This window comes from Mirounga leonina, unplaced genomic scaffold (genome assembly GCF_011800145.1).
Source record: "Mirounga leonina isolate KUSES-001 unplaced genomic scaffold, KU_Mleo_1.0 Mir_170, whole genome shotgun sequence".
In the NCBI taxonomy this organism is placed as follows: Eukaryota; Metazoa; Chordata; class Mammalia; order Carnivora; family Phocidae; genus Mirounga; species Mirounga leonina.
Genome location: NW_023270433.1, coordinates 5,720,647 through 5,745,306, shown reverse-complemented (window position 1 = coordinate 5,745,306; position 24,660 = coordinate 5,720,647). Strand labels below are relative to the sequence as shown.

General features: G+C 58.4%; 1 protein-coding gene across 1 annotated transcript in view; it reads left to right on the top strand.

Annotated features, from left to right (window-relative positions):
• HMCN2 (hemicentin 2) overlaps positions 1-24,660 on the top strand; it is a 149,629-nt gene that overhangs the window by 91,607 nt on the left and 33,362 nt on the right. Inside the window, exons 45-71 of the mRNA XM_035015614.1 lie at positions 583-864; positions 1,918-2,085; positions 3,252-3,365; positions 3,846-3,932; positions 5,058-5,249; positions 5,985-6,158; positions 6,263-6,376; positions 6,913-7,055; positions 7,610-7,760; positions 8,375-8,593; positions 10,115-10,228; positions 10,600-10,787; positions 11,302-11,398; positions 12,160-12,321; positions 12,484-12,597; positions 13,546-13,748; positions 14,433-14,514; positions 16,101-16,232; positions 18,495-18,638; positions 18,730-18,889; positions 18,976-19,100; positions 19,535-19,718; positions 22,115-22,212; positions 22,719-22,985; positions 23,477-23,658; positions 24,095-24,176; positions 24,269-24,405. Of these exons, the coding sequence (XP_034871505.1) occupies positions 583-864; positions 1,918-2,085; positions 3,252-3,365; positions 3,846-3,932; positions 5,058-5,249; positions 5,985-6,158; positions 6,263-6,376; positions 6,913-7,055; positions 7,610-7,760; positions 8,375-8,593; positions 10,115-10,228; positions 10,600-10,787; positions 11,302-11,398; positions 12,160-12,321; positions 12,484-12,597; positions 13,546-13,748; positions 14,433-14,514; positions 16,101-16,232; positions 18,495-18,638; positions 18,730-18,889; positions 18,976-19,100; positions 19,535-19,718; positions 22,115-22,212; positions 22,719-22,985; positions 23,477-23,658; positions 24,095-24,176; positions 24,269-24,405 (4,115 nt within the window). The remainder of the gene's footprint in view (positions 1-582; positions 865-1,917; positions 2,086-3,251; positions 3,366-3,845; positions 3,933-5,057; positions 5,250-5,984; positions 6,159-6,262; positions 6,377-6,912; positions 7,056-7,609; positions 7,761-8,374; positions 8,594-10,114; positions 10,229-10,599; positions 10,788-11,301; positions 11,399-12,159; positions 12,322-12,483; positions 12,598-13,545; positions 13,749-14,432; positions 14,515-16,100; positions 16,233-18,494; positions 18,639-18,729; positions 18,890-18,975; positions 19,101-19,534; positions 19,719-22,114; positions 22,213-22,718; positions 22,986-23,476; positions 23,659-24,094; positions 24,177-24,268; positions 24,406-24,660) is intronic.

The window sequence follows — 24,660 nt, the reverse complement described above, 5'->3', positions numbered from 1 at the left end:
CGCCCCTGTGCAATAAGGCCCTGCCCCGGGGGCGCCTGGGTGGCTCAGTCGTTAGGCATCTGCCTTCGGCTCAGGTCATGATCCCAGGGTCCTGGGATCGAGCCCCGCATCGGGCTCCCTGCTCTGCGGGGAGCCTGCTTCTCCCTCTCCCTCTCCTCCGGCTTGTGTTCCCTCTCTCGCTGTGTCTTTCTCTGTCAAATAAATAAATAAAATCTTTAAAAAAAAATAAAAAAATAAGGCCCTGCCCCAAATGGTCCCAGGGACTGTTTAAGCTCCAGGAAGGCCCTGGTGTCTGCAGAAGGAGACCCCGCACAGACCTTGTCAGGGCTGTGTTGTGTGACCCTGTCCTCCGAAGAGCAGGCCTGCCCCTGATTCCCAGGGTGTGGGAGGGGGGCCGGAGGTACTGTTGTGACCCCATTATAGAGATGGAAAATGGGTGCCCTGAGAGGTGAGGTCACCTGGCAAGGTCTGCGAGTGGCCGGGGGAGCATAGCCTGCATGGGGGCGGGCCTGGCTCGTGGCGAGTGTCCAGTGCCCAGCGGCCACGGTGGCCTGCCCTGACGGGCATTTTCTTCATCCTCAGTTCCCCCTCAGATCGCTGGCCCCCGGGAGCCCCCCACACAGGTCTCCGTGGTCCAGGATGGGGAGGCCACTCTGCAGTGCAATGCCACGGGGAAGCCCCCACCCAGGGTGGCATGGGAGCGGGACGGCCGGCCACTGAGGGCCGAGCCGGGCCTGCGGCTGCAGGACCAGGGTCAGAGGCTGCACGTGGAGCGGGCTCAGGCTGCCCACAGTGGACGCTACAGCTGCGTGGCCGAGAACGTGGCCGGAAGGGCCGAGAGGAGGTTTGCGCTCTCCGTGCTGGGTGAGGACCGGCAGCGTGTTGGAGGAGGGCGGGGAGCGGGGTCGGTTGGAGAGAGCAAGGCCACTCCAACCTGCGGGCACAGCCCCTTGTTCTCCCAGGAGTCGGGCCACTGATGGGGCCACTGTTGGGCGGAAACCTTGAGTATTGCTCTCAAAATCAGGACTGGCTCCAACTCGCCCTCATTTCCTCCCTCCTTCTCTCCCTTACTTGCTATTCCTCTACTCCGTTCCTGGCCCTGGGGAAATAAGCAGTCTCTATCCTGCATGACTTCTGTGTGATGGGGGGATCCAGGGCCTATGGCTAGGTGAGGTACTTCCCGACACGGTCATGGGAAGTCAGGGCGGCCTCCTGTAGAAGGTGACCTTTTAGCTGAAATGTAAAAGCTGAGTAGGAGTTAACCAGGCGCCGGGGTGAGGGGAACAGTGTGCAGGACAGAGGGAACAGACTCGACAGAGGCCTGGAGGGGTGATATGGCACTTTCAGGGTGGCTGCAGCAGCCTCGTGATTCTAATCTTTTATTGAGCTCCTACTGTATGCCTCAAGGTAGGGGCAGGAAGTGGTAAGAGATAAGGTGGGCAAGCTGGGTTTAGGGAGGCCTCTCTCGTCATGCCCTCTCCCACCTCCCTGCCCCCCTCCATCCCCCAGGGATCCCTGGCCGCTCCCACTTATCCCCGCCCGATAGAGGGTGGCTTCCTTTTGGAATGGATCCTTTAGAAAGTTCAGAGGTGCCACTTACCACTGCTGTGGAGATTCAGGGGCGTATCTGTGTTCCCCCTGGCTCTAGTTCCAGTCCCGTTGCTCAGCCTGGGCGCTGTGTTAAGCACTTGTTGAGTCCTCCTGGCATCCCATTCAGGTGTTTGCCTGAAGCCAAAGCCGAGCCTGTGGCCACCAGTCACTCCCTTTAGTGGGAGCTGCTCTGATCTTGTCACTTCTGCTCCTCGCACTCTCCCGACTGGGGGTGGGGGTCCTTGTGGGGGGACAGCTGTTAGGGGGCGGGGAAGGAGCATACAGCGCCCATCTGCATCCTGAATGTGGTTTCTCCTCCGTGTCTAGTGCCCCCAGAGCTCATCGGAGACTTGGACCCACTGACCAACGTCTCCGCTGCCTTGCACAGCCCCCTGACGCTGCTCTGTGAAGCCACAGGTGTCCCGCCCCCAGGGGTCCGCTGGTTCCGAGGAGAGGAGCCCATCAGCCCCAGGGAGGACACCTACCTCTTGGCAGGTAAGGTGCCAGCCAGGGGAGTATCTGGTTATCAGGTCTGGCCCTCTGCCTGTGCCTCTGTTTATCACATGTCCATGACCTCTGACCCTTTGCTCAGGTCTGGTTGGGATAACCATTGAGCTGTTGGTCCCCCACGAGTGCAACCAAAAACACTGGCTAGCTGAGGTACTCCAGGAAAAACAATTGGATTTAAATAAGTTCGGAAAAGACTTCCTGCTCTGTTCCCCTCCTGAAGACCGACAGTGACTTTGCATAGTTTAGGTTCTGATCAGTCCTGCAGGGGAAAAAAAAAAATTCTCATGGCACGTCTATAACATCCTCCAGAACAGTAACATACTTTTGAAATGTTGAGTTAAGCACCTTCTCTGAATATTCATCCTCCCCAGAAAGCTGGTTTGTGATGGTTCTTATTGGTATACAAGTGGGGAAACTGAGGACCAAGAGGCAGTGTCCCTTCCAAATCTTGCAGGAACTTTAAGACCACTGAAGCTCAGCTTCAGTAACTCAACAGTTGTTCCACACAGCCAAAGCCGGGATGGCAAATAAATTTTCCCTTGTGCACCACTTCTGAGCATTTGGTAGGGGCTACCAGATGCCTTGTGATATGAATTCAGAGACTGTTTCTGGGAAGAAAGGAGCATGGCAATCCATTAGTGATGTCTGCCCTGGGTGCAGGAACAGCAGTAATGACATTTCCTGTGTATCTGCCTTCCCTGGGCAGGTCTTAGATGGTCCTTGATTGTGTTCCCCTGGGAGAAACTGGCTTGCCTCTGAGGGGTCCTTGGGAGAAGGCGGCTTTTTTTCTAGGTCTGCTAGAATAGAATGCGGGCATCTGGCCTGGGCTAGGACTGCAGAGCCCATTGCTGTCCTTTTAGCCCCAGCCAATCCCCAGAACCAGGGGTAGCCAGGGGACAGATCCTTCTTACTAGAACAGGGTCCTCAGGTTTACCCATGTGCCTGTCTAATGTCCAGGGGGCTCCCTCCATCTGTTTACCCTCCTGGGCCTCAGTTTCCCCATCTGAGGAAAGGAGCACTGGGGGAGGGGGACACATACACATCTAATGACAGCACCTGGTGCACTCCTGTTCCTGGTGAGCAGCCTGGGCTAAGCTTAGGACAGAGGTTGCTCATAGCTGTGCTTGGAGTCCACTCTTCTTCCTCCCCAGGTGGCTGGATGCTGAGGATGACCCGGGCACAGGAACAAGACAGAGGTTTCTACTCGTGCCTGGCAAGCAATGAGGCTGGGGAGGTTCGGAGAAACTTCAGCGTCGAGGTCCTGGGTATGTGACAGCCCCATTCTCCTGTGCACCCCACGGATTCCTCCTCTCCCACCTAGGAGCTTCTGGGGGCCCATGCCCAGGACTTAGGGCTCGTGCTGTAGCAGGGGACTCAGCACAGGAAGGAGGGAGAGGCCAAGCCTTGTTTTCTTTGCCTGATGAGCAACCTCTTCTCTAAGGCTGCCATGGAACTTTCTGGAAACAGCAGGGACTAACCCAAAGTGGAAGGGGGCATATATTTTCAACACCACCCAACTGCCTTCCTCTGGTCAGGGCCTTCCCCCAGAGGCACTGGTACTTCCCTCAGCCAGAACCAAATGTTTCTTGAACTCACTGCCCCATGGAAGCAGGCACAAGGGAATGGGAAACTGAGGCACGGGGAACTGACTGCCTTAGGCTCTTGGTTCTGGGCTCTTGCCTTCCTGCTTCACAGTCCTTCAGCCAACCCTGGTCAGTAACCATCTGTCTCCCTGCTTCTCCCAGTTCCTCCCAGGATTGAGAACGAGGACCTGGAGGAGGCAGTCAAGGTCCCCGAGGGGCAGACAGCTCAGCTGACGTGCAGCACCACAGGTAAGGGCCACACACACAGTGGGCTGGGAAGAAGCGTGAGAAGACAGCTTCAGAGAGGAGGGGTTCCCTGGGGGTTCCAGCCTGCCCCCAGTCCCACTGCTCCCCACGGAGGGTCTCTCAAATCATGAACTTGGCACCACATCCCTGCTCATCTTTGCACCGCTATGCTTCTGCCCCCAAACACTCCCCCCCACCCCCACTCCTCACCTGACTACAGACCTCTGCTTCCAGGACTTCCCACAAGGAGTCCTTGGCTGACCCCTTGGGCCCATGGGCTACCTCCACTGGGCTCCCACAGGCTCCAGGGCTTCCTTGTCCCAGCACTAAGCACACTAGACCATAGTAACCTTGGGACATCTGTATGCCCCAGTCGGGTTCAGAGGTCCTTGAGGACCCAAGGACTGCTTTGTCACCATGGTTTTTCCAGTGTCTGACAGAGTAGGCTCCCATTAATGCTTATGGACTGGGCTGGCTGGCTGGCTGGCTGGCTGGCTGGAAGGATGGATGGATAGATGGAAGAATGGATGGGGAGGTGGGTGGATGGATGGATGGATGGTTGGATGGGGAGGTGGGTGGATGGATGGATGGGTGGATGGATGGATGGATGGATGGATGGATGGATGGATGGATGGAAGGATGGATGGATGGATAGATGGAAGGATGGATGGGGAAGTGGGTGGGTGGATGGATGGAAGGATAAATGGAGAGGTGGGTGGATAGATGGATAGATGGATGGATGGATAGATGGATGGATGGATGGATGGATGGATGGATGGATGGATGGATGGATGGATGGATGGGGAGGTAGATGGGTGGGTGGATGAATGGATGGGGAGGTGGGTGGATAGATGGATGGATAGGTGAAAGGAATAACTTGCCTTTCTGTCTTGCCTGTCTACACCACGCCATCTCAGCCCACTCCTCCATAAGGAAAAGGCAGTCAACCACATAGGAAAGGACCCAGACCAGGCTTGATGGCTGCTCTGTGTCTTGCCCTGCTGCATGGGCCTCTGGGACTGAGATGAAGAATCCATGTCCTCTGCCCTATCCTGGAGCCTCTGACCTCTTGGCCAGCCTAGTCAGAACCTGCTAAATTGTCCCACCTGCCTCTCCCCCTCCTTACAGGCCACCCACAGCCCAAGGTCACATGGTTCAAAGATGGCCGGCCCCTGGCTGGTGGAGACACCCACCTCATTTCTCCAGACGGAGCCCTCCTGCAGGTCCTCCAGGTCAACCTGTCCAGTTCTGGCCACTACTCCTGCATTGCAGCCAACGCTGTAGGGGAGAAGACCAAACACTTCCAGCTTAGTGTCCTGGGTAAGGACCTGGGCCTCTTCCGGCCACCCTGGGTGCCGATGGGAGAACCAAGGTGACCAGCTCCTTGCAGAGTGTCCACAAAGCCTTCTCCTATTTTTTCCCCCATTTCTCCGGGTTCAACGATAACAACAACAACACCACCACAACAAAATAATAGCTCTGTTGGCTGAACATTAATCATGGGCTAGGCATTTCGACAGGCCTGATTGGTTGGATCTTCACAACAAGCCTAGGAGATGGGAGATGTGCTTGTTCTGTGTCACCAGTGAAGCTCTGAGGCTTAGAGAGGTGACTGGGCCCCTAGGTATACATCTCCTGAGGGCAATCAGCATGAACTGTCTTGTCAGGAGAAACAGGGAGCTAGTAGATGAGAGGGACACAGCCTGGCTTAATAAAATCTGTTTCTAAAAATGCTGGTGGTAAAGGGGACAGTCCCCTGCGGGACCTGAAAGAGGAAATTTTAGGACCAATGAAAGCAGAGCTATTCTGCATATCAGGGAACCCTCCAGAACACAAGCAGAACTGACAAGGCTCTGGTAAATCAGTAGACCATCTGGATGTTAAGAGACTACTGGGGAAATCCAGGCAGAAGTTGTCCAGCTTCCCCTGTGGCATTGCTTAGTGGTAGAAAGCCTAGGCTCTGAAGCTAAACACCAGGGTCTGAGACTTTTCTGGATCTTTGGGCCCAGGGTTAGGGATCTCTGTTAACGATCACACCCCCTGCCTCCCCCACAGTGGTTCCCACCATCCTGGGAGTGACCGAGGACAGTGCAGATGAGGAGGTGACGGTGACCATCAACAACCCCATTTCTCTGATCTGCGAGGCACTGGCCTTCCCCTCCCCCACCATCACCTGGATGAAGGATGGCGTCCCATTTGAGGCTTCGAACAACATCCAGCTGCTCCCAGGTGATGCCCTGTGTAGGGGGAAGAAGCAAAAGGACAGGAGACATGTTCTTGGGCCTGAGGTCATGTGACCAGGGGGTAACCCTGGCTACTGTCCCTGCAAGCAGGCACCCACGGGCTGCAGATCCTGAATGCCCAGAAGGAAGATGCGGGCCAATACACCTGTGTCGTCACCAATGAACTTGGGGAGGCCATGAAGAACTACCACGTTGAAGTGCTCAGTGAGTCAGGGACCCTCCAGGGCACCAGCAGGGCAGGCAGGAGGCTGCGTGGGAGCCCAGGGTCCCCCGGCACCTGAGCCCCACAGACACCCTAGGCACCTTCCTATGGCTGTCTCCTCTGATGGTCCGAGGAAGCCAGGGCTGACTCAGTCACTTGAGGGCCCAGGGCCCCAGGAGATGGGGGAACAAGCGAGTTAGGACTTCGGTCATGTGGACGCCCAGATCCACACCAGTCCTGGTTTCCTTCTGCCACCTGCACTGTGCTACGGCCAGAGGCCCTACAACTTGAGACCCAGCACCCCCAGAATGGACCCCAGAGGTCACCCCAGGAATTCCCCTGCCCTATAAACCACTGACAACCAGCCCTCTCTCCCCTAAGCGAACAGCCACAGGAGCAGGTCCGCCTTCAGGGTCCCTGTTCCTCGGCTCTCGGGAAGCTGCCTCCCATTTCTGGGACTGCCCTGGGTGCAGGGTGAGCCCTGGGTCTCAGCACCCCTTTCCTAGGCCTGCTCCTCAGACCCCCTTGTGGTTTTCAGTCCCCCCTTCCATCTCCAAAGACGACCCCTTGGGGGAGGCCAGCGTGAAGGAAGTGAAGACTAAGGTCAACAGTACCTTGACCCTGGAGTGTGAGAGCTGGGCCGTGCCCCCACCCACTATCAGCTGGTACAAGGACGGACGGGTAAGTGAGGAAACCCCGGCGGGGGGGGCCTGCTTCTGCTTGGAACCTTCCAGAGAAGCCCGTCAGAGCACCTGGCCCCAGAACCGGCCTGGGCCCTCCCCCACTTTATATTTTAACAAGAAATCCAACTGTTTGTAGGGAACAGGCCTCATCAACATTCAACTCTACATTTACCCATTTAATTCACGGTTTTTGAGCTATACGGGTTTGGTGTTATAAAATTGTCAGAGCACTACCGTCACTTCGTGTTGTATTTTTAAAATTTTATTAAAATATAAGTAGGCTTGGGGCACTTCGGTAGCGCAGTCAGTCGAGTGTCTGACTCTTGGTTTCGGCTTAGGTCTTGATCTCAGGGTCATGAGATCGCGCGCTGCATCAGGCTCTGCACTCAGCATGGAGTCTGCATGAGATTCTCTCTCTCCCTCTCCCTCCGTCCCTCCCTCCACGTGCACTCTTTCTCAAATAAATACATTACAAACTGTATATATATAAGTAGGCTCATCTGGGTACTTTCTGCCCCTCATTTCTGATCATTCCCCCTCTCTCACCTCCAGCCCGTGACCCCCAACCAGCGGCTCCGCATCCTGGGCGAAGGCCGGCTGCTCCAGATCCAGCCCACGCAGGTCTCGGATTCGGGGCGATACCTGTGTGTAGCCGGCAACGTGGCCGGTGAGGATGACCAGGACTTCAGTGTGCTCATCCAGGGTGCGTGGGGGCCAGTGGGAACGGGGGGCGCCACAGCTGGGCGTGGGGAATGTCCGTGCTTCTGGAACAGTCTGGCAGGAGGACTCTTCCTGGTGGCTTCTTCCCTTTCTCACTGCTGGCTGGCATGTCTTACCTCCAGGCCCCTCCCTGGCCCCGGGCTCTCCCATTAACTGACTCCATGACCTGGGGCCACCATTGCCCTCCCCCCGGCCTTGGTTTTACCTTAGTAAAATGTGGGTCATCAGCTCAGGGGGCCTCAAGGGCCCTCACCACTTCTGAAAGCCAGTGATTTTGTACCTCTGTGCTCCAGTAAACAAACTCTGGCTAAAACTGGATCTGGCTTCCTCCACTCGGAGGTGTCAGCATGTCACGGCGAGTCTTTGAGGACATGAGCCACAGAGGGCAGGAACCTTATCCTCGTGCCGAGCATAGTAGTTGCTCAATAAACACTGGCGGAAAGAATGAGTGAATTTAAAAAACTGCCTTGACCTAAGGGATCTGCTCTGACCGTGCAGTCCCCACACCTGAGAGAGGCTAGCACGGGAGTCTCTTTGAGCAGAGGCGCATCCCCGTCCCTCAGCTGGGTGTTCTAATGGCTTTGTCCCCCACCCCAGTGCCCCCCATGTTCCAGAAGCCGGGCGACGCCAGTGCAGCCTTCGAGATCCCGTCCAGGGAAGAAGAGGCCCGGGGTGGGGTGACGGAATACCGGGAGATTGTGGAGAACAACCCTGCCTACCTTCACTGTGACACCAATGCTGTCCCACCCCCGGAACTCACCTGGTACAGGGAGGACCAGCCCCTCTCGGCCGCAGATGGGGTGTCTGTTCTGCAAGGTAGTTTAGAGTGCACAGAGAGCTCAGGGCACCTGCAGGCAGGGATCGGGGTTCTCCCACCTCGGAGCTGGGCTCCTTAACTGCCCTCACGAGTCCTTGGAGCTCTCCTGTGTGGCTGTGTGACCACGGGCAGGCCACGCAACCACTCTGGGCCTTGGCTGCCTTTCGCAAACCTGGACTAGACGCTCCTTGCCTATTTGAAGGCAAGGACGGGGGCCCCCTTTGCCTCTGGTTTTTAGACCCGAGGTTCTCACCTGGGCCGTGCCCACCTCTGGGCCTCAAGATCTGTAATGTCCTGGGATAACTGGCTGACACTGGTGTCTTTCTCGGCAGGGGGAGCCAGTTCCTTTAGTAAGATCTCATGAGGACCATACTGGGGGCGGGGGGGGCGGGGAGGGGATTCCAGGCATAGAGCCCTGTTTATCATCTCATCAGCGGGGACTCGGTGACCTTCCAGCTTAGGATGTGTCCTGTGTCCTGCCAGGCCTGGAGCAACAGTGGGGCTGGCTGGGGGTGGAGATGAGGTGGTTTGCGCGGGCCTCTAGACAAATAGGTCCTTCCAAGGTTTGTACTTTGGTGCTTGCAAAGGACAGCAGCCTCTTGGAGATGGAGAAGAGGCAATGCTTACTGAAAGCTGTTTGTCAGAAACCCCTGATTGACCCCTCAACCTGGCCACTGCCCTTGGACCCGGACACTGATCCAGATCCTGGGTACACAGTGAGCTCGGTCACATGCTGATTCCTACCTCAGATCCTGACCAGAGGTTAATCCCAGCCATCAGCTGACTCCATCCCCGGTCCTAGCCATTAACCTCCAACCCCACCATTGACCTCTGACCCCAGCCACTGACCCTTAATCATGGGCACATAGTGGTTGTGGTCACAAGTGAACCTTAATTCTGAACCTGACCGTAGATTAATTTCACGTGTCAAGTGATCCCCAAACGCAGCCACTTTTTCTCCAATCCTGCTTCTGTCCCCCGCTCTGCAGGTCACAAGCCCCTAACCCTGGTCATGAGCACACCACAGCCTAGGCCAGTGATCCCCCAACCCAGAATCCTGAACACATGGTGACCCTAACCCGGCTCTGCTGGAGACCACCTCTAGCCCTGCAGAGATACCAGGGTCTGGCCCTGGCTGCCTCCTAATCACAGAGGGTCCCAGGTGACACCCCCCAGGACCCCCCACCCCTGATCACCACAGCCCAGGAGCTGCTTTATTGCTTCTCAAAGGCCTATCCCTGGACATTTGCCCAGCTCTCTGTCCCCTCCCTCTGCCTTCATTGAGGAGCCGGGCTCAGCACTGCTGGGCACTCTTGGGAAGCCTCAGTTCTTCCGTCTGTCATATGGGAGGAGGAGGAGCACCAGAGCCAGAGGCCAGGAAAATGCTCAGCCCAGGGCCTTCCCCACAGCAAGCAGGGCAGGCTGATTCTCTCCATTTCACAGAGGAGGTGGGGCAGTGATGTCTTCGGGGTCCCCTGCCTCCTTGCCCTCGTTCAGGTCTCTATCCTGTGTCCCCGCAGGAGGTCGGGTCCTGCAGATCCCCCTGGTGCGTGCGGAAGACGCTGGGAGGTATTCATGCAAGGCCTCCAATGAGGTGGGCGAGGACTGGCTGCACTACCAGCTGCTTGTGCTGAGTGAGTGGCCAGCTTGGGGCCAGAGGGTTTCGGTCTGCAGGCCCCACAGAGCCCTCCCTGCTAAAGGGGGTCAAGGCAGAGTGCACGTTCAGTCCTGCTGCACTGGGAGGTTGATCACGTAGGACACGCGAGCTGGGACTGGGTTCAAATTCCAAGTGGCCTGCTTTCTAGCCGCATCACCTTGAGCACATCACAGCCCTCCCGGTGCCCCAGATTCCTTAGCTGCATCAGGGCGGGGGGAAGGAGGGCACCGGGCACCCTAGCCAGAGCCTGGTACCACGGGCTGCTCTCCCCTCCTTGCCCACCCCCTACCCCGGGGACCTTTCCCAGGCAGGCTGCCTGCTCCTCACCCTGCTCTCCCCCGCCCCCAGCCCCACCTGTGATCCTGGGTGACACGGAGGAGCTGGTGGAGGAGGTGACCGTCAACGCCAGCAGCACCGTCAGCCTGCACTGCCCGGCCCTGGGCAACCCCATGCCCACCATCTCATGGCTCCAGAATGGGCTGCCCTTCTCCCCGAGCCCACAGCTGCAGGTCCTGGAGGACGGGCAAGTCTTGCAGGTCAGGGCGACCCCCAACTCAGGCTCAAGGCTGAAACTGCTGTGACCCAGTCCTGCTTGTCCGGGAACCAAGGAGCTGCCGTTATCTGTGCCAAATGAGGCTCTGGGCCTGGAAGCATGTTGGGGCAGCCGGGATTTAATTCAGCCCCCCAAGCAACCTTACATGAGCAGCTTGCTGGCAGCACAGGGCCAAACTGAGTACCCAAGAAGGACACATACGCACGCCCGGCTAGAGCCCAGCGTGGCACCGAGCGGCCCTACTTGGAGCCAGGGGGAGACTGTTGTCACCACGTAGTTTGCTACAGGGAATCATCCGGCATCAATCTCACACTACGCCCTGAGTGTCACAGAGAGCCTTGGGGGATGTGTGGGGGGGGGGTTGCCTATCCGCGGAGCCCCCTGAGCGCTGCTTCATGCACACAGGGGTGGCCGGGAGCCCTCACAGCACGTCCTGGGGGAGCCCAGAGCCGGCAGGCCTGTGGGGTCTCCCAGGCACCTTCTCCCTGCGCCCGCAGGTCTCCACGGCGGAGGTGGCCGATGCCGCCAGCTACATGTGTGTGGCCGAGAACCCGGCGGGCTCCTCAGAGAAGCTCTTCACCCTCAGGGTACAAGGTGAGCTGGGCTGAGCAGCGGCCCCTGGGGGTTCCCAGCTGAGGGCTGGTGCTCCGGGCTGGCTGTGGCCGCTCCCCGGGTTAACCTCGTGGGCAGACCCGGCCCCTCTTCCCACCCGGAGGGGCACCGCCTCGTTGCTTCCAGCATCCTGGGCTCTGGGCCTGGGCGCACGTGGATGGATCCCAGCTGGTGCCAGCCATCTCCTGGGACAGGGAGGGGACCCTGATCCCTGCAGGCCAACCCCAGATGATTTTAAGCAACATCAGAGGCTGCCAGGGAACGGCTCCTCCGAGGCCTTACAGCACCGTTATTGAGACTTACTCTATCCCTGGGGTGGGGCTGACATGTTCCCCAGAGCGGCCCAAATACACAGCTCAGAGAGGTCACCTAGTAGGGGGTTTCCATCTCACTGGCCATGAGTTCTGCCTCCAGCTGTGGGGCAGCTGTGGCCACAGGGACAGAGGGATGACAGCGCGGAGCGCTCCAGGTCTAGGACCTGAGCCCGAATTGATACTTCAGCTCTGCCGCTGACCCGCTGAGTGGCTTTGGGGAAGTGACTCTCCCTCTCTGATCTCTGAGCCCCGTGTTCTCACCTGTGAGACAGCTAGGACAGCCAGGGGGTGTTGCAGGGCCTTGTTTGAAGATGCGCCAAGGCACGGCACCAAGAGCTCCTCAAGGCCGTGTTCCACTCTGTGGCTCTCGGCCCCCTGCTGGAATGTGTTCTCATGGGTCCTTCTTTCTCCTGGCGGCTGCGGGGACAGCCCCCCCACGCATCACAGGTCCGAACTTGGAGCAGGTCACTGCCATCGTCAACAGCAGTGTCTCCCTGTCCTGTGACGTCCATGCTCACCCGAGCCCTGAGGTCACGTGGTCCCGGGACAGCCAGGCTCTCTCCCTGGGAAAAGAGGTCTTCCTCCTGCCTGGTGGGTAAACTGAGGCTCGGAGCCCAGCCTGAGGCTATGTGGGGAGTCTGAGTTGCTTCCTTCAACCTGGGGCCAGACAGGGAGTCTGGGAAGGCTTGAGTCTGGGAAGGCCTGGGGCCTGGGGTCTGCTCTCCGGTGTAAGGGGGCTGGCTCCTCCGGCAGGCACCCACACATTGCAGCTGGCCCGGGCACGGCCGTCAGACTCCGGGATATACGCATGTGAGGCCCTCAATGCTGCCGGCCGAGACCAGAAGCTGGTGCAGCTTAGCGTGCTGGGTATGTCCTGTCTGTCCCCCACTCCTTCAGTGAGCCCTCAGCCCCGCACCCCAAGGCAGCACAGCCAGGAGAGGGGCAGCTGGCCCTGGGGAAGCCTGGGATGCCCACACTCTCTGAGCAGCGTGGTGGGAAGATCCTGGTCTGTAGAGCTGGACACACTGGGTTTGAGACTCAGCTGTATGCATATTTGCACTGTGACCTTGGGCAAGTCACTCTCCCTCTCGGAGCCTCAGGCCTCCCATCTGTAAGTGGACAGTTGGCGTAAGGATTAAATGAGGGTATATGAGCGCTTACCCTGTGCCGGGCACACAGGGCGCTCTTAAGTCAACGAGGGGACAGCGGGAGCCACAGGAGCTGGCCCAGGAAAGGCCCTTCCCAAACCTGATTGACCAGAGGTTCTCGGCATGGAGCCTGTTTCCGGGCTCCCGGTCTTCAGAATCCTCTTGGGGAAAAGCTGGCCCAAGTTGTCATGCCCCGCACTCACTGGAAGTTTCCTTTTAGCCCTGGGTCTAGTTGATTTATTTGTGAGTGTTCAGCTACTGTGTGCGTGTCAGACATTGTGCCAGGCCCTGTGGGCTCACAGCCCAGGGTTGGGGGGCTTCTACATTGGTCTACTGGAAGGACGTGGGCTGTAGGGACCCCTAGGGAGGGCTCTAACCCAGCCGGGGCCTGCCTTGTGTCGGAAAGAGCCCAGGAGGGCCACTGGAGCATCTCCCCATCTAGGAGGCTGAGGCCCAGAGAAGGCAGGAGGCTGTGCCCAGGTCACCCAGCAGGTCCTTGGCACGCTGACCTGGACTCTCTTCCCTCCAACTCCCTGGGTCTGTGCCACCCCTGGGGCGGGCTCCTCCATGTGACGCTGTGGGCCTCCATCGGCTGTTACCCACGGCTGGAGCCGGGGAGGACGCCGGGGACGCTGGCGTGCCTCACGCTGCTCACCTGCTGCCCCAGTTCCCCCCACCTTCAGGCAGCCTCCCAGCGGCCCCCAGGATGCCATCGTGGTCCGGGCCGGGGACAAAGCAGTCCTGAGCTGTGAGACCGACTCACTCCCTGAGCCGACCGTGAGCTGGCACAAGGACGGGCAGCCCCTGGTCCTGGCACAGCGCACCCAGGCTCTGCTGGGGGGGCAGAGGCTAGAGATCCGGGACACCCAGGTGAGCAGCCCGTGGCATGGGCAGCCATGGGTGGCTGTGGGTGCCGGTCCTGGTGAGCCTGGGAGGTGGGGCTGGGCAGCTGTGTGGCAGGGCATGGGGACTGCCACCTCCTCAGCCCACAGGACCTCACAGCAATGATGAGCAGCCCCCGGGGTGGGAGCCATGAGAAGAGCGCAGGGCTCCAATCTGGTCCTGACCTTGAGCAAGTCCATTCCCAATCACCTGCTTCCGCTTTCCTGGGATCTAGAAGCCTGTTCCAGGCCCCTCTGACTATGACTCTCTGGGAGTTTGCTCTGCCCACCCCTGGTGTGGATTAGGCACTCACAAGTGTTTGCTGGATGCATATTGGCTGCCCCTCTGGGAAATGGTGCTGGGCTCCTCTCTCCTGGCCCAGTGCCGTCCCCACAGTGAGGGACTTTTCCCTCCAGGCTTGGCTGGCGTGCAGGCCCAGGGGAAGGGTGGGGGTCTGGAACCTGTGCACTCACCTCCTAACCACCCTCCTGCTTCTTGAAGTTCTTGGGGGAAGGCCAGGGGGTCCTATCTCCTCTGGCTTCCCAGGCACGACCAGCATATCTGGGGAGTCCCTTCTCCAGAAGGTTCTGTGGCCTGGGTGTTTTGGGGGAGCCCTCGGTACCCCCACCCCAGCACCATGTACACCATCACCATGTGCTCTCTTTGTCCTAGGTACTGGATAAAGGTTTATACAGCTGTAAAGTCAGTAATACAGCCGGGGAAGCCATGCGGACATTTGTCCTCACTGTCCAGGGTAAGCTGGGGACCAGCCTGAGGGCATTGCCGTGGGACCCCTAGCAGCACACAGGGCTGCCCAGGGTGGGAAGGGCAGTCGCTAGAAAGAGGCAGTGGCCCTGAGCGTGTAGGGCACCGGATGTGGCATTGAAAAGGCCAGGATCGGAACAGCACTGCCGATGACTTGCTCTTGGGGGGCAGCAGAACACCTTGGTTCCTCTGAGCCTCGGGTTTGTCTTCGGTCAAAGGAGCAAAGGCAGTACCTGCCTCCCTAGATGTATGGGAAGCATTCAGTTGATGGGCTGCCATGAATATATCTATAAAGTGCCGGGCATGAGCCTGGCATGCAAGCCCTGGGAGGGGAGCCCTCAGAGATCAGGTGGTTGGAGTCCTGGGGCCATGTCACCTGGGGGGCCCGCTCCATCAGCCCAAGAATGGAGCACAGATGGCATTTGATGGGATGTGACTCAAGGTGGGGGTGTGGGGAAGCTCAGCTAGGGAAGCAAGGGATGAAGACTCAGCCAGATTTGCTTGGGGTCAGATGTTATGTCAGTTAGAGTATAGTCTCTGCTGTGTTAAAAAGAGATCCCTAAGGAAAAAAAAAAAAAGAAGAAGAAGGTAGCGGGAGGGGAAGAATGAGGCGGAGAAATCGGAGGGGTAGACGAACCATGAGAGACGATGGACTCTGAAAAACAAACAGGGTTCTAGAGGGGAGGGGGGTGGGAGGATGGGTTAGCCTGGTGGTGGGTATTAAGGAGGGCACATTCTGCATGGAGCACTGGGTGTTATGCACAAACAATGAATCATGGAACACTTCATCTAAAACTAATGTTGTAATGTATGGGGATTAACATAAGAATAAAAAAATGAAAAAAAAAAAAAAAAGAGATCCCAAAACACAGTGGATTAAATGAGAGAGAATGTTACCTCTCTCCTACAAAAGCCCAGGAGTGAGCGTCCAGGCTGGTGGATAGCTCAGGGCCTACCAAGTGGTAAGTAAAGTACTGTAATTGCCCTGGAAGTAAATTGTCCCCAGGAGGCAAAGCCACTGACCTCCCCACCAGGTGAGCAGGGGATGGATCCAACCGGGAGCCATATTGAATACCATTGTTGGGAATTACTGACACCAGGTGTGCTGTTTAAAGCCTTCCCCTGATGGCTACATTGATGAGTGGTGGGAAGGGGCAAGGTCTGGTCCCTGAGGACAAAGAGGATTCACCCTGAGCACAGCCATTTTTGTTCCACTGGGAGTGCTTGCCCGGGATGCGTGACCTCTTCCTGGCCAAGCAGGAGAGGGTGTCGGGATCGATTAGTGATGTCTGCCCTGGCGTAGGCTAAGAACTCCTGGTGCGGTAGCCATGCACTCACCATCCTTGGGCTGAGTGGACCCCTCTGGACTCTGCTCTGTAAATGCTTTGAAATAGACCGATGCAGGTTCTATTTACACCTGTGACTAAAACAATCTGTATCTCTACCCATGGCAAAGCATAAAATGTCAACTACTAACCAGAACGAAGAGCTGGTGGGGTATCCCTGACTAGCCCCCGTGGAAGGAAGGGGGCAACAGGGTCTTAGGACTGTGGCAATCTGGCATCTCTCCCACAGTGCCCCCAACATTTGAGAACCCCAAGACAGAGAAAGTGAGCCAGGTGGCTGGGAGCCCCCTGGTCCTGAGCTGTGACGTGACCGGGGTCCCGGCACCTGCTGTGACCTGGCTGAAGGACAGAATGCCTGTTGGTGAGTGCATCGCATCCTTTCAGTGCCGAATACTCCTTTCTGTGCTGCCATGACCGTGAAGAGGGAAGAGTTGTTGGTTGTCGCCGTTCTCGGCAAAATCGAAGGCGGCAGCGTCCTGTCTGTCCCACCACCTGTTGGCCCTTGAAATCCCAATGCTGAGAACTGTTCCATGGGGGCTCGAAGGCTCCCTGTGTTTGTGGCCACAGTTGGCTCCCACGAGATGGGTGGATGCAGGGTGGGTGCTGAGGGCCCAGCCGGCCTGACCCCGGCCTTGACGTTGGCCTCCAAAGCTCCTCCTCCTGGAATTCAGCTCCGTCCAGCCTGGCTGCCGGTCACCTTCCTGTCTAAGCCTTCGTCCCTGTCTAGCTCTCTTCTCCTCCCACCCCGGGGTCCCAGCAGAACCTTCCTCTTGTCAGGTGGGAAACAGCCAGCTCTCTGCCCTTAGCCTTTCCCATTCCAGCTGCCCCCACGCCAGTCCTGGGCCCACTCCAAGCCTCCAGTGCCATCTCCACACGGGGACGAAGGGATCTCAAAGTGCAGCTCTGAGGCGGTCACTTGTCTGCTGAAATCCTTTGGCCATAGTCCTCAGAAACACAGCCCGGGAGGCCCTGCGGGGCTCAGCCAGCCCACCTCCCCGTGCCCCACACCGGGCCCCACACACCCAGCTGCTCTCGGCTTCTCCCACAAACCCTTCTGTCTCTGTCTCTCTGTCTCTCTCTCTGTCTCTATCTCTCTCTCCCTCCCCCTACCCCCTCTCCCTCTCTCAAAAACAGCTTTATCAAGATTTATATACTATACGATTTACCCATTTAAAGCTTATAATTCCATTATTTTGACTATAGTCGCAGACCATCCCCACAATCAATTTTAGAACATTTTTATCACCCAAAAGGCAAGCCCTCACCCATTACCTTACACCCCTCGTTTCCCCCCATACCTGCTGCCAACCCCAGAACCAGGCAGCCACTGACACTGATTTGCCGGTTCTGGACATTTCCTATCAGTGGAATCATACGATATGTGGCCTTTTCTGATGGGCTTTTCCACTTAGCATCCTGTTTCCAAGGTCCACCTCTGTTGTAGCGTGTGTCCATTCTGCATTCCTTCTTTTAAGTTAAATTAAAATTTTTTCACTCTTTTTTATGGCTGACTATTCCACTGCATGGCTCTACCCTATTTGGTTTATCCTTTCATCAGCTGGTGGACATTCAGGTTGTTTCCACCCTGGGGCTGTGGTGAATAGTGTGCCGTGAAGGTTCGGGGACGAGTGTTTGTGGGGCATACACTCTCCTTTCTCTTCCGATTACACCTGCTGTGGAGCCACTCCGGGCCCCGTTCTCCACCTCCTTTCTTGGCACACGCTCTTTCCTCCCCGAAATACCCACCCCAACCCCCCTGAACACCTCTACTGGCTGGTTCACACCCACTTGGTCCAGCTGAGACCTGCCTCCTCCGAAGACATGCCTGACCCCTCCTGGCTCCATCAGGGGCTTCACGGGGCTGGTCACACAGGATCACGCGTGTCTCACTGTCTCTGATGCACGTGGAGCCCCTTGAGGCCAGGGGCTGTGCTTTACTCGGCTTTGAACCCCAAGCTCACAGCTGGACACGCGGTAGCTGCTCAGTAGATTTCGTCTTGAGAGACTGGCTGTACCAGTGAGGACCCGGGGGAGAGTGGCCCAGCGGGGGCTCAGGCAGAAGTGCAGCTGCCGAGAATGGGGGCCATTCCAGGCTGGGGTGGGCGTGCAGCCTGAGCAGAGGCCCTGGGGTGCCCCTAACGGGACCCACATGGGGACCAGGAAGTGCTCAGTGGGTGGCTGGTTCACCTTGATTGGCAGCCTTGGGGGGTGGGGGTGGGCAGGGTGAAGCTGGAGCGAGGGTGGGGGTGAGGTGGGCCCGAGGGTCCTGGGGCCCACAGGAAGAGGAGCAAGTCCTGGACACTAAAGGGGAGTGGGGTATCTTGGCCAGGAATGTCCCCAGTGGAAGGAAATAGGTAAGGGCTGTAACGCAGAGAGCAATGAGAGACCCAGCCGAGGGAGGTCATGATGTAGCTGGCACGAGCCCCTGCCCCTGGCTGGGCCTCAGTTTCCCTGTGAGTACGAGAGGCCGGTGGGTGATGCAAAGGTTCCAGGGGTCTTGCGAGTGTGGGAGATGGACACCCGCTCAGAGGAGTCACATGACTTTTGTGTCCGGGCCCAATGGCGGCCCCTGGGATGGCGGGTCTGGGCACGTGGGGGCCTGGCACGTCTCTCCTCCCCACAGAGAGCAGTGTGGCGCATGGTGTGGTCTCCCGCGGGGGCCGCCTCCAGCTGAGTCGCTTGCAGCCCTCCCAGGCTGGCACCTACACTTGCGTGGCCGAGAACACCCAGGCCGAGGCCCGCAAGGACTTCGTAGTGGCCGTGCTGGGTACGTGTGCCCCCCACCCTCCCCCCACCATGGCCCACCCCCTCGCCAGCCCCCGCCACGCCCCCGGGCCTCACCACAGCACCTGCCACAGTGGCCCCCCAGATCCGGAGCTCGGGCGTCACCCACGAGCACAGTGTCCTGGAGGGACAGGAGGTGCGGCTGGACTGTGAGGCGGGTGGGCAGCCACCGCCCGACGTGACCTGGCTGAAGGACGGTGGCCCGCTGGACCAGGGCGTGGGCCCCCACCTCCGGTAAGGCTTGGCCTGTGCCCTCCCGGGCCCCCAGGCATCACCACAGACCCTTACGTGCCGGCTCTCGGCTCTCCGCCCCCGGGCAGGTTCTACCTGGACGGCAGCGCCCTGGTGCTGAAGGGCCTGAAGGCCGAGGACTCGGGCGCCTACACCTGCGTGGCCCACAACACGGCCGGGGAGGACGCCAGGCTGCACACAGTGAGCGTGCTGGGTGAGCAGCTGAGGGGTGAGGAGAGGTGGGGGCTCCGCCATCTGCGGCAGCCCGGCCACGGTGGGGCCTCCACCGGGGCATCTGGACGGGGATGCCAGGGCCAGGATGCAGGAGCCCAGCTTCAAGCCCCAGCCGGGCCATCCTCTGCCCTCTCTGGGCCTCTGCATCCTGTTCTTAGCCAGAGACCCAAGCACTCCAGCTCCGGGGTGCGATAGGAGAGTCGGGGAATAGGGGACATGCAAAGAGAGCCATGGGGTGAACCTGTGCCCCCACGCGGTGGGCTTCAGCCTCACCTGGCAAGGATGTGGCTCTGAGAACCCCATACAAGATGGTTGCTGCTTCCTGGAATTTGCCTGGGAGGAGCCCATCTCCCCCACCCAGACCCTCTCCCTAAACCCCCTTACCACCCCCTTTTTCCCTCTACCCACCCCCAGTCCCTCCCACCATCGAGCAGTGGGCAGAGAGCTCGGCGACCCTGGTGAGCAGGCCTGGGGAGCTGGTGACCATGGCCTGCCCCGTCCGGGGCTCTGCGCCCATCCGTGTGAGCTGGCTCAAGGACGGCCTGCCCCTCCCGCTTTCCCAGCGCACTCGCCTTCACAGCTCTGGCCGCACCCTCAGGTAGGGAAGAGGCTCCTCAGCCCGTGGGCCACCTGGTCCCAGACCCACTCTCAGGCAGCTTGGGCTTCAGAACACCTCTGAATGGTTTTCAAATAAAAATAATATAAACATACAGAGGTTTATGATGGGGAGAGTGAGGGTCCCCCACCCCCCAAATAGAACTCCAGAGATAAAGGGGGCCTCTGCCCTCAGGCTCTTACAGCCCAGGGAGGGAGGCACAGATCCAGGTGATGACATCTGGTTGTATCCTACTCAGCCTGCCTTGGGTTGGAGGAAATCAGGGAAGCCTTCCTGGAAGGTTTCTGAGCCACATCTTCACACATTCTTCAATCTTTTGGAGTGCTGGCTATCGCAGTGCAGTTCCAGGCACTGGGATAGAGCAGTGAGCAAAATAAAGCCCCTGACCTACTGCTGCTTGATCAGGGGAGGAGAATGGAAATTAAACAGCTGTAACAGAGGAATGTCACTAGGGATATGTGCTCTGAAGAACAAAGTAGGGTGAAGAATAAATGGGAGGTGGCAGGGGAGGCTGGTATTTTAGGGTGGTCAGTGATAGGCACTATCAGAGAAGGTGAAATGTGCACAGAGGTGGAAGGAGTCAGGAGAGGGAGCTGGGTGGATTCTGTGGGGAAGAGTTTCCGGGCAGAGTGTTGGAATAGCAAGTTCAAAGGCCCTGAGGTGGGCATGTGCCTGTGTGTTCAAGGAATAGGGTGGGTGGGATTGAGGGGAGACCAGGTGACATAGGACTTGTAAGTCCTTCAAAAGACCTAGGTTTTCCTAAGGACAGATGAAGAGCTGGTGGGGGGGTGGGGAGGCAGTGTTCAGTAGAGAGGCCTCATGATATGACTTACATTTTTTTATTATGGTAAAATACACATAAAATTTATCATTTTAACCATTTTTAAGTGTACAGTTCAGGGGCATTAAGTACATTCACACAGTGATCCGACCATCACCCCCATCCATCTCCAGAACTTTCTCATCTTCCCAAACTGAAACTGTGTCCCCATTTCCCCCCGCACTGCCCCCATTCTTGGCAACCCCCATTCTACCTCCTATCTCTATGAACTTGACAGCTCTAAGGACGTCGGTATCCGTGGACTCATACAGTATTTTTCTTTTTGTGACTGGTCTTATCCCACTCGGCACCATGCCCTCAAGTCTCCTCCACATTGTAGCAGTTGTCAGAATTCCCTGGCTTTTTAAGGCTGAGTAATATTCCACAGTACGGACAGACCACACCTTGTTCATCCGTTCATCTGTCAACAGACATGTGGATTGCTCCCACTTTTTTGCTACTGTGTGTAATGCTTTTATAAACATGGGTGTGCAAATATCTGTTCAAGTCTCTCAATTCTTTTGGGTTGTGACTTAGGTTTTTAGAGGATCCTTGTGGCTGCTGGGTAGACAAGAGACCGTGGGGCCAAGGGCAGAGCCGGAGGGGGATGAGGGGGAGATGCCGTGAGGCCTGGGTCACAGCCGTGGTGGTGGAGGTGGTCAGAGGTGGGAGGCAGGAGGAGTGGAGCAAGGCTCTGCGGCCTGCATCCAGGAACCTGGAAGGCTGAGGTCCACGGAAGGTGTTTCCTGAGATCGGACCATAGTGGGGGTGGGCAGGTTGAAGGGGAGACCCGAGTTCTGTTTGAATATGTTGGTTTGAGAGGTTCTTTGACATCCAGGGAGGATGTGAGCCAGGTGTTTGCTACTCCACTCAGGAGTTTAGGGATATAGATGTTTGGGGATTGCGGGCAAACAGGTAGTGGTGGAAGCCAGGATGGGCTGCAGGCGCCCCCCGCCCCAAGTGTGAGTGTGGACTGTACCCCCGGTGGCTGGTATTAAGATGGGTCTAAGGTCCCAGGAAGGAGAAGCAGGCAGGAGGATGGGGAGGGTGGAGGAGGCACTCCAGGAAAGCGTGTTGTCCCGGGAGCCAAGCAGAGACATGTTTCAGGGTCATAGGGGACATTGACAAGATCAGCTCAGGAGGAATGGTCGGGGCCAGAGGGACTTCGAGAGGAGGTGGGGGGCACAGACAGGTTAGGTGACTCAGGTGAGTCTTAAAGGTGAAAAGGAATGGTCTAGAAGAGGGGTAAGGGCAGGCAGGCGTCCCACTTCTTGGATGGGACAGCGCGGCCCGCGGAATTGGGAAAGCAGGAAGTCTGGCCTCAGAGGGAGGGGGGTCAGAGAAGGCATCAGGGGCCAGGGAGTCTGGGGCTTTACTCCGGGGGCCCCAGGGAGCCAGGAAAGGGGGTTAGGCAGAGGCCAGGCCTGTTCAGGTGGGAGTTTCCGAGCTGCCTCTCTGGCAGGTAAGCCACTGGGGGACAGCATGAGAGAGGGACCGTTTCCATGGAGCCACCCTCCCCTCCCCCTTTTCCCCTCCACCCTTCCCCGGGGGTGTTCAGGATTTCCCAGGTGCAGTTGGCAGATTCTGGCGTCTACACCTGTGTGGCCGCAAGCCCAGCTGGCGTGACCGACAGGAACTTCACCTTGCAGGTGCACGGTACGGACCGGGGTGCGGCGGGCAGGGAGGGGGTTGTTGGAGAAAAAGTGCATCATTTGGCCTTAGGGCGCAAACACAGAGACTCGGTCTTTGATTCATTTGGCTGCTCATTCATTCATCTCGCAAGCAGCCGTTAGACGCTGTGGTGTGCCAGGGCCTTACCAGGCCCCGGGATGCAGCAGGGAGCAGAGGTGACCCCTGCCCCCAGGAGGTCAGTGCAGGAAACAGCTCTGTGAAGAGGCAACCACAATCCCAGGCAACGAGTGACACCAGGGGAAGGACAGGGAGCTGTGGGAGCACAGAGGAGGGCTCTTCAACTGGCCTGGGGAGTTCAGGGAAGGCTTCCTGGAGGAGGTGAGGTCTAAGCTGAAGACTGGAGATGAGAAGGAATTGTCCAGGAGAAGGGCGTTCTGACCAATGTGGGAACAGCCTGTGCGAAGGTCCAAGGGTGAGGGCCCCCTGATGCGGAATGAAAGGACTCCTGCTCACTCTTTTGCCCTGCACAGTACCCCCTATCCTGGAGCCCGTGGAGTTCCAGAATGACGTGGCGGTGGTCCGCGGCTCCTCAGTGGTCCTCCCCTGTGAAGCCCGGGGAAGCCCCCTGCCCCTGGTGTCGTGGATGAAGGATGGGGAGCCTTTGTTGCCCCAGAGCCTGGAACAGGGGCCCAGCCTGCAGCTGGAGACAGCAGGAGCTGGTGACTCAGGGACCTATTCCTGCGTGGCCGTGAGCGAGGCAGGGGAAGCCAGGAGGCATTTCCAACTGACAGTGATGGGTGAGTCACCTGCCCCCGGCACCAGCTTCTCTGGGCCTGGGTGCGGGGTGGGCCTCCGGGGGCGATGGAGAAGGTGGTGAGGAGGTGAGTCCCCTGGTGGATCTCCCCACGGGTTGCCGCCCGGGTGCAGGCTTTGGGGAAAAGGCAGGCTCGTACGGGATGCTGACCTTGCTGCTACATAGAAGGGCTACATGGCCCTTCGTTCTCCTGGGGCTGCGCTCTTCAGCTTTGGCCCCCAAACCTTGTAAAACAGGGACAAAGAGCCGCTGAAACCTTGGAAAGCTCTGAGTCCGCTGTATCTTCCCCTCCACACCGTGTGCTTGCTGGTTTTAAAGCACAAATAATGGGCCCAGGCAAAGGGGCCCCTGGTTTCTGGTGTTCTGGGCCCCATCGGTGGTCAGCCTCGGGATGGTGGGGTGTGGGAGATGGACCCCAGCTCCCAGCACTTTGGGTGCGGCCGCCATGGCTGACCCCGGGTGGGTGTCTTGCAGATCCCCCCCACATCGAGGACTCAGGCCAGCCTGCAGAGCTGTTGCTGACCCCCGGCTCCCCCTTGGAGCTCCACTGTGATGCCCGGGGCACCCCCCCGCCCAACGTCACCTGGCATAAGGATGGACAGGCCCTGAGCAGGCCTGAGGACAGCAGCAGGGCACTCCAGATGGAGGGCGTGCAGGTGCTGCTGGCCACTGCCGTGGGATGAGGCTGGGGGAGGGGGCGGCGAGTGGGGGGAGGAGAAGACCCGGCAGCACTTGGCAGTTAGGCTGAGCTCCTCCTTTGTGCGGGGTGAGCATGTGGAGACCAGCCACCTGGGCCATGCCTTCCAGGGCTCCCAGCCAAGTCAGAGCCAAGGCTGATGCAGAAACCAGAGGAGGGCTGGTGCAGTCAAGGGGCACTTCCTGGAAGAGGCAGGCTTTGCCCTAGCCAGAAAGCGAGGGTGAGGTGGAGCTAGAGAAGAGGCATCCCAGAGAGGGGAATGATTGGAAAGGCAGGTGGCAGACTCAGCCGGCCTGAGACTGCATCCTCAGTCCTTAGTTGTGGAGGAAGCAAACCAGATCGGGAGGTGGGCAGGCTGGGGCCAGAGGCAGTTGCTCACCCTGCTCCGTCCCCAGGTGGGCGATGCTGGGCTGTACACTTGCCTGGCCCAGAGCCCTGCTGGCGAAGTCGAGAAGAGCTTCCGGGTCAGGGTTCAAGGTAGGGGGTGCCGGGGGGAGGCAGGAGAGGGAGGCAGGATGGGGCCTACCGGAGCGGGTCCGTCTCTCACGCCCTCTCTGCTGCCCACCTAGGCCCCCCACATGTTATTGGGCCCCGAGGCCCCCGCTCCGTGGTCGGCCTGGCTCCGGGGCAGCTCATTCTGGAGTGCTCAGTGGAGGCCGAGCCAGCACCTGAGATTGAATGGCACCGGGATGGCATCCTGCTGCAGGTGGGTGCTAGGCTGGGGACCCGGGGGCGCCACCTTCTGTGTCGCTGAAGCCCCAGACCCTGCAGACTAGATCCTCGGTGCTGAGGGACAACCTCATGCCAGCACTTTGCGTCCCTGCTTTCTTGGTGTCCTGCACTCCTGTTATTATTGTCATCCCCATTTTATGGATGGGGACACTGAGGCAAGGCTAGGATTTACATCCTGGCTTCTAATGCATATCTATGTTCTTCCCATTATACCTTCAAGCTACACGTA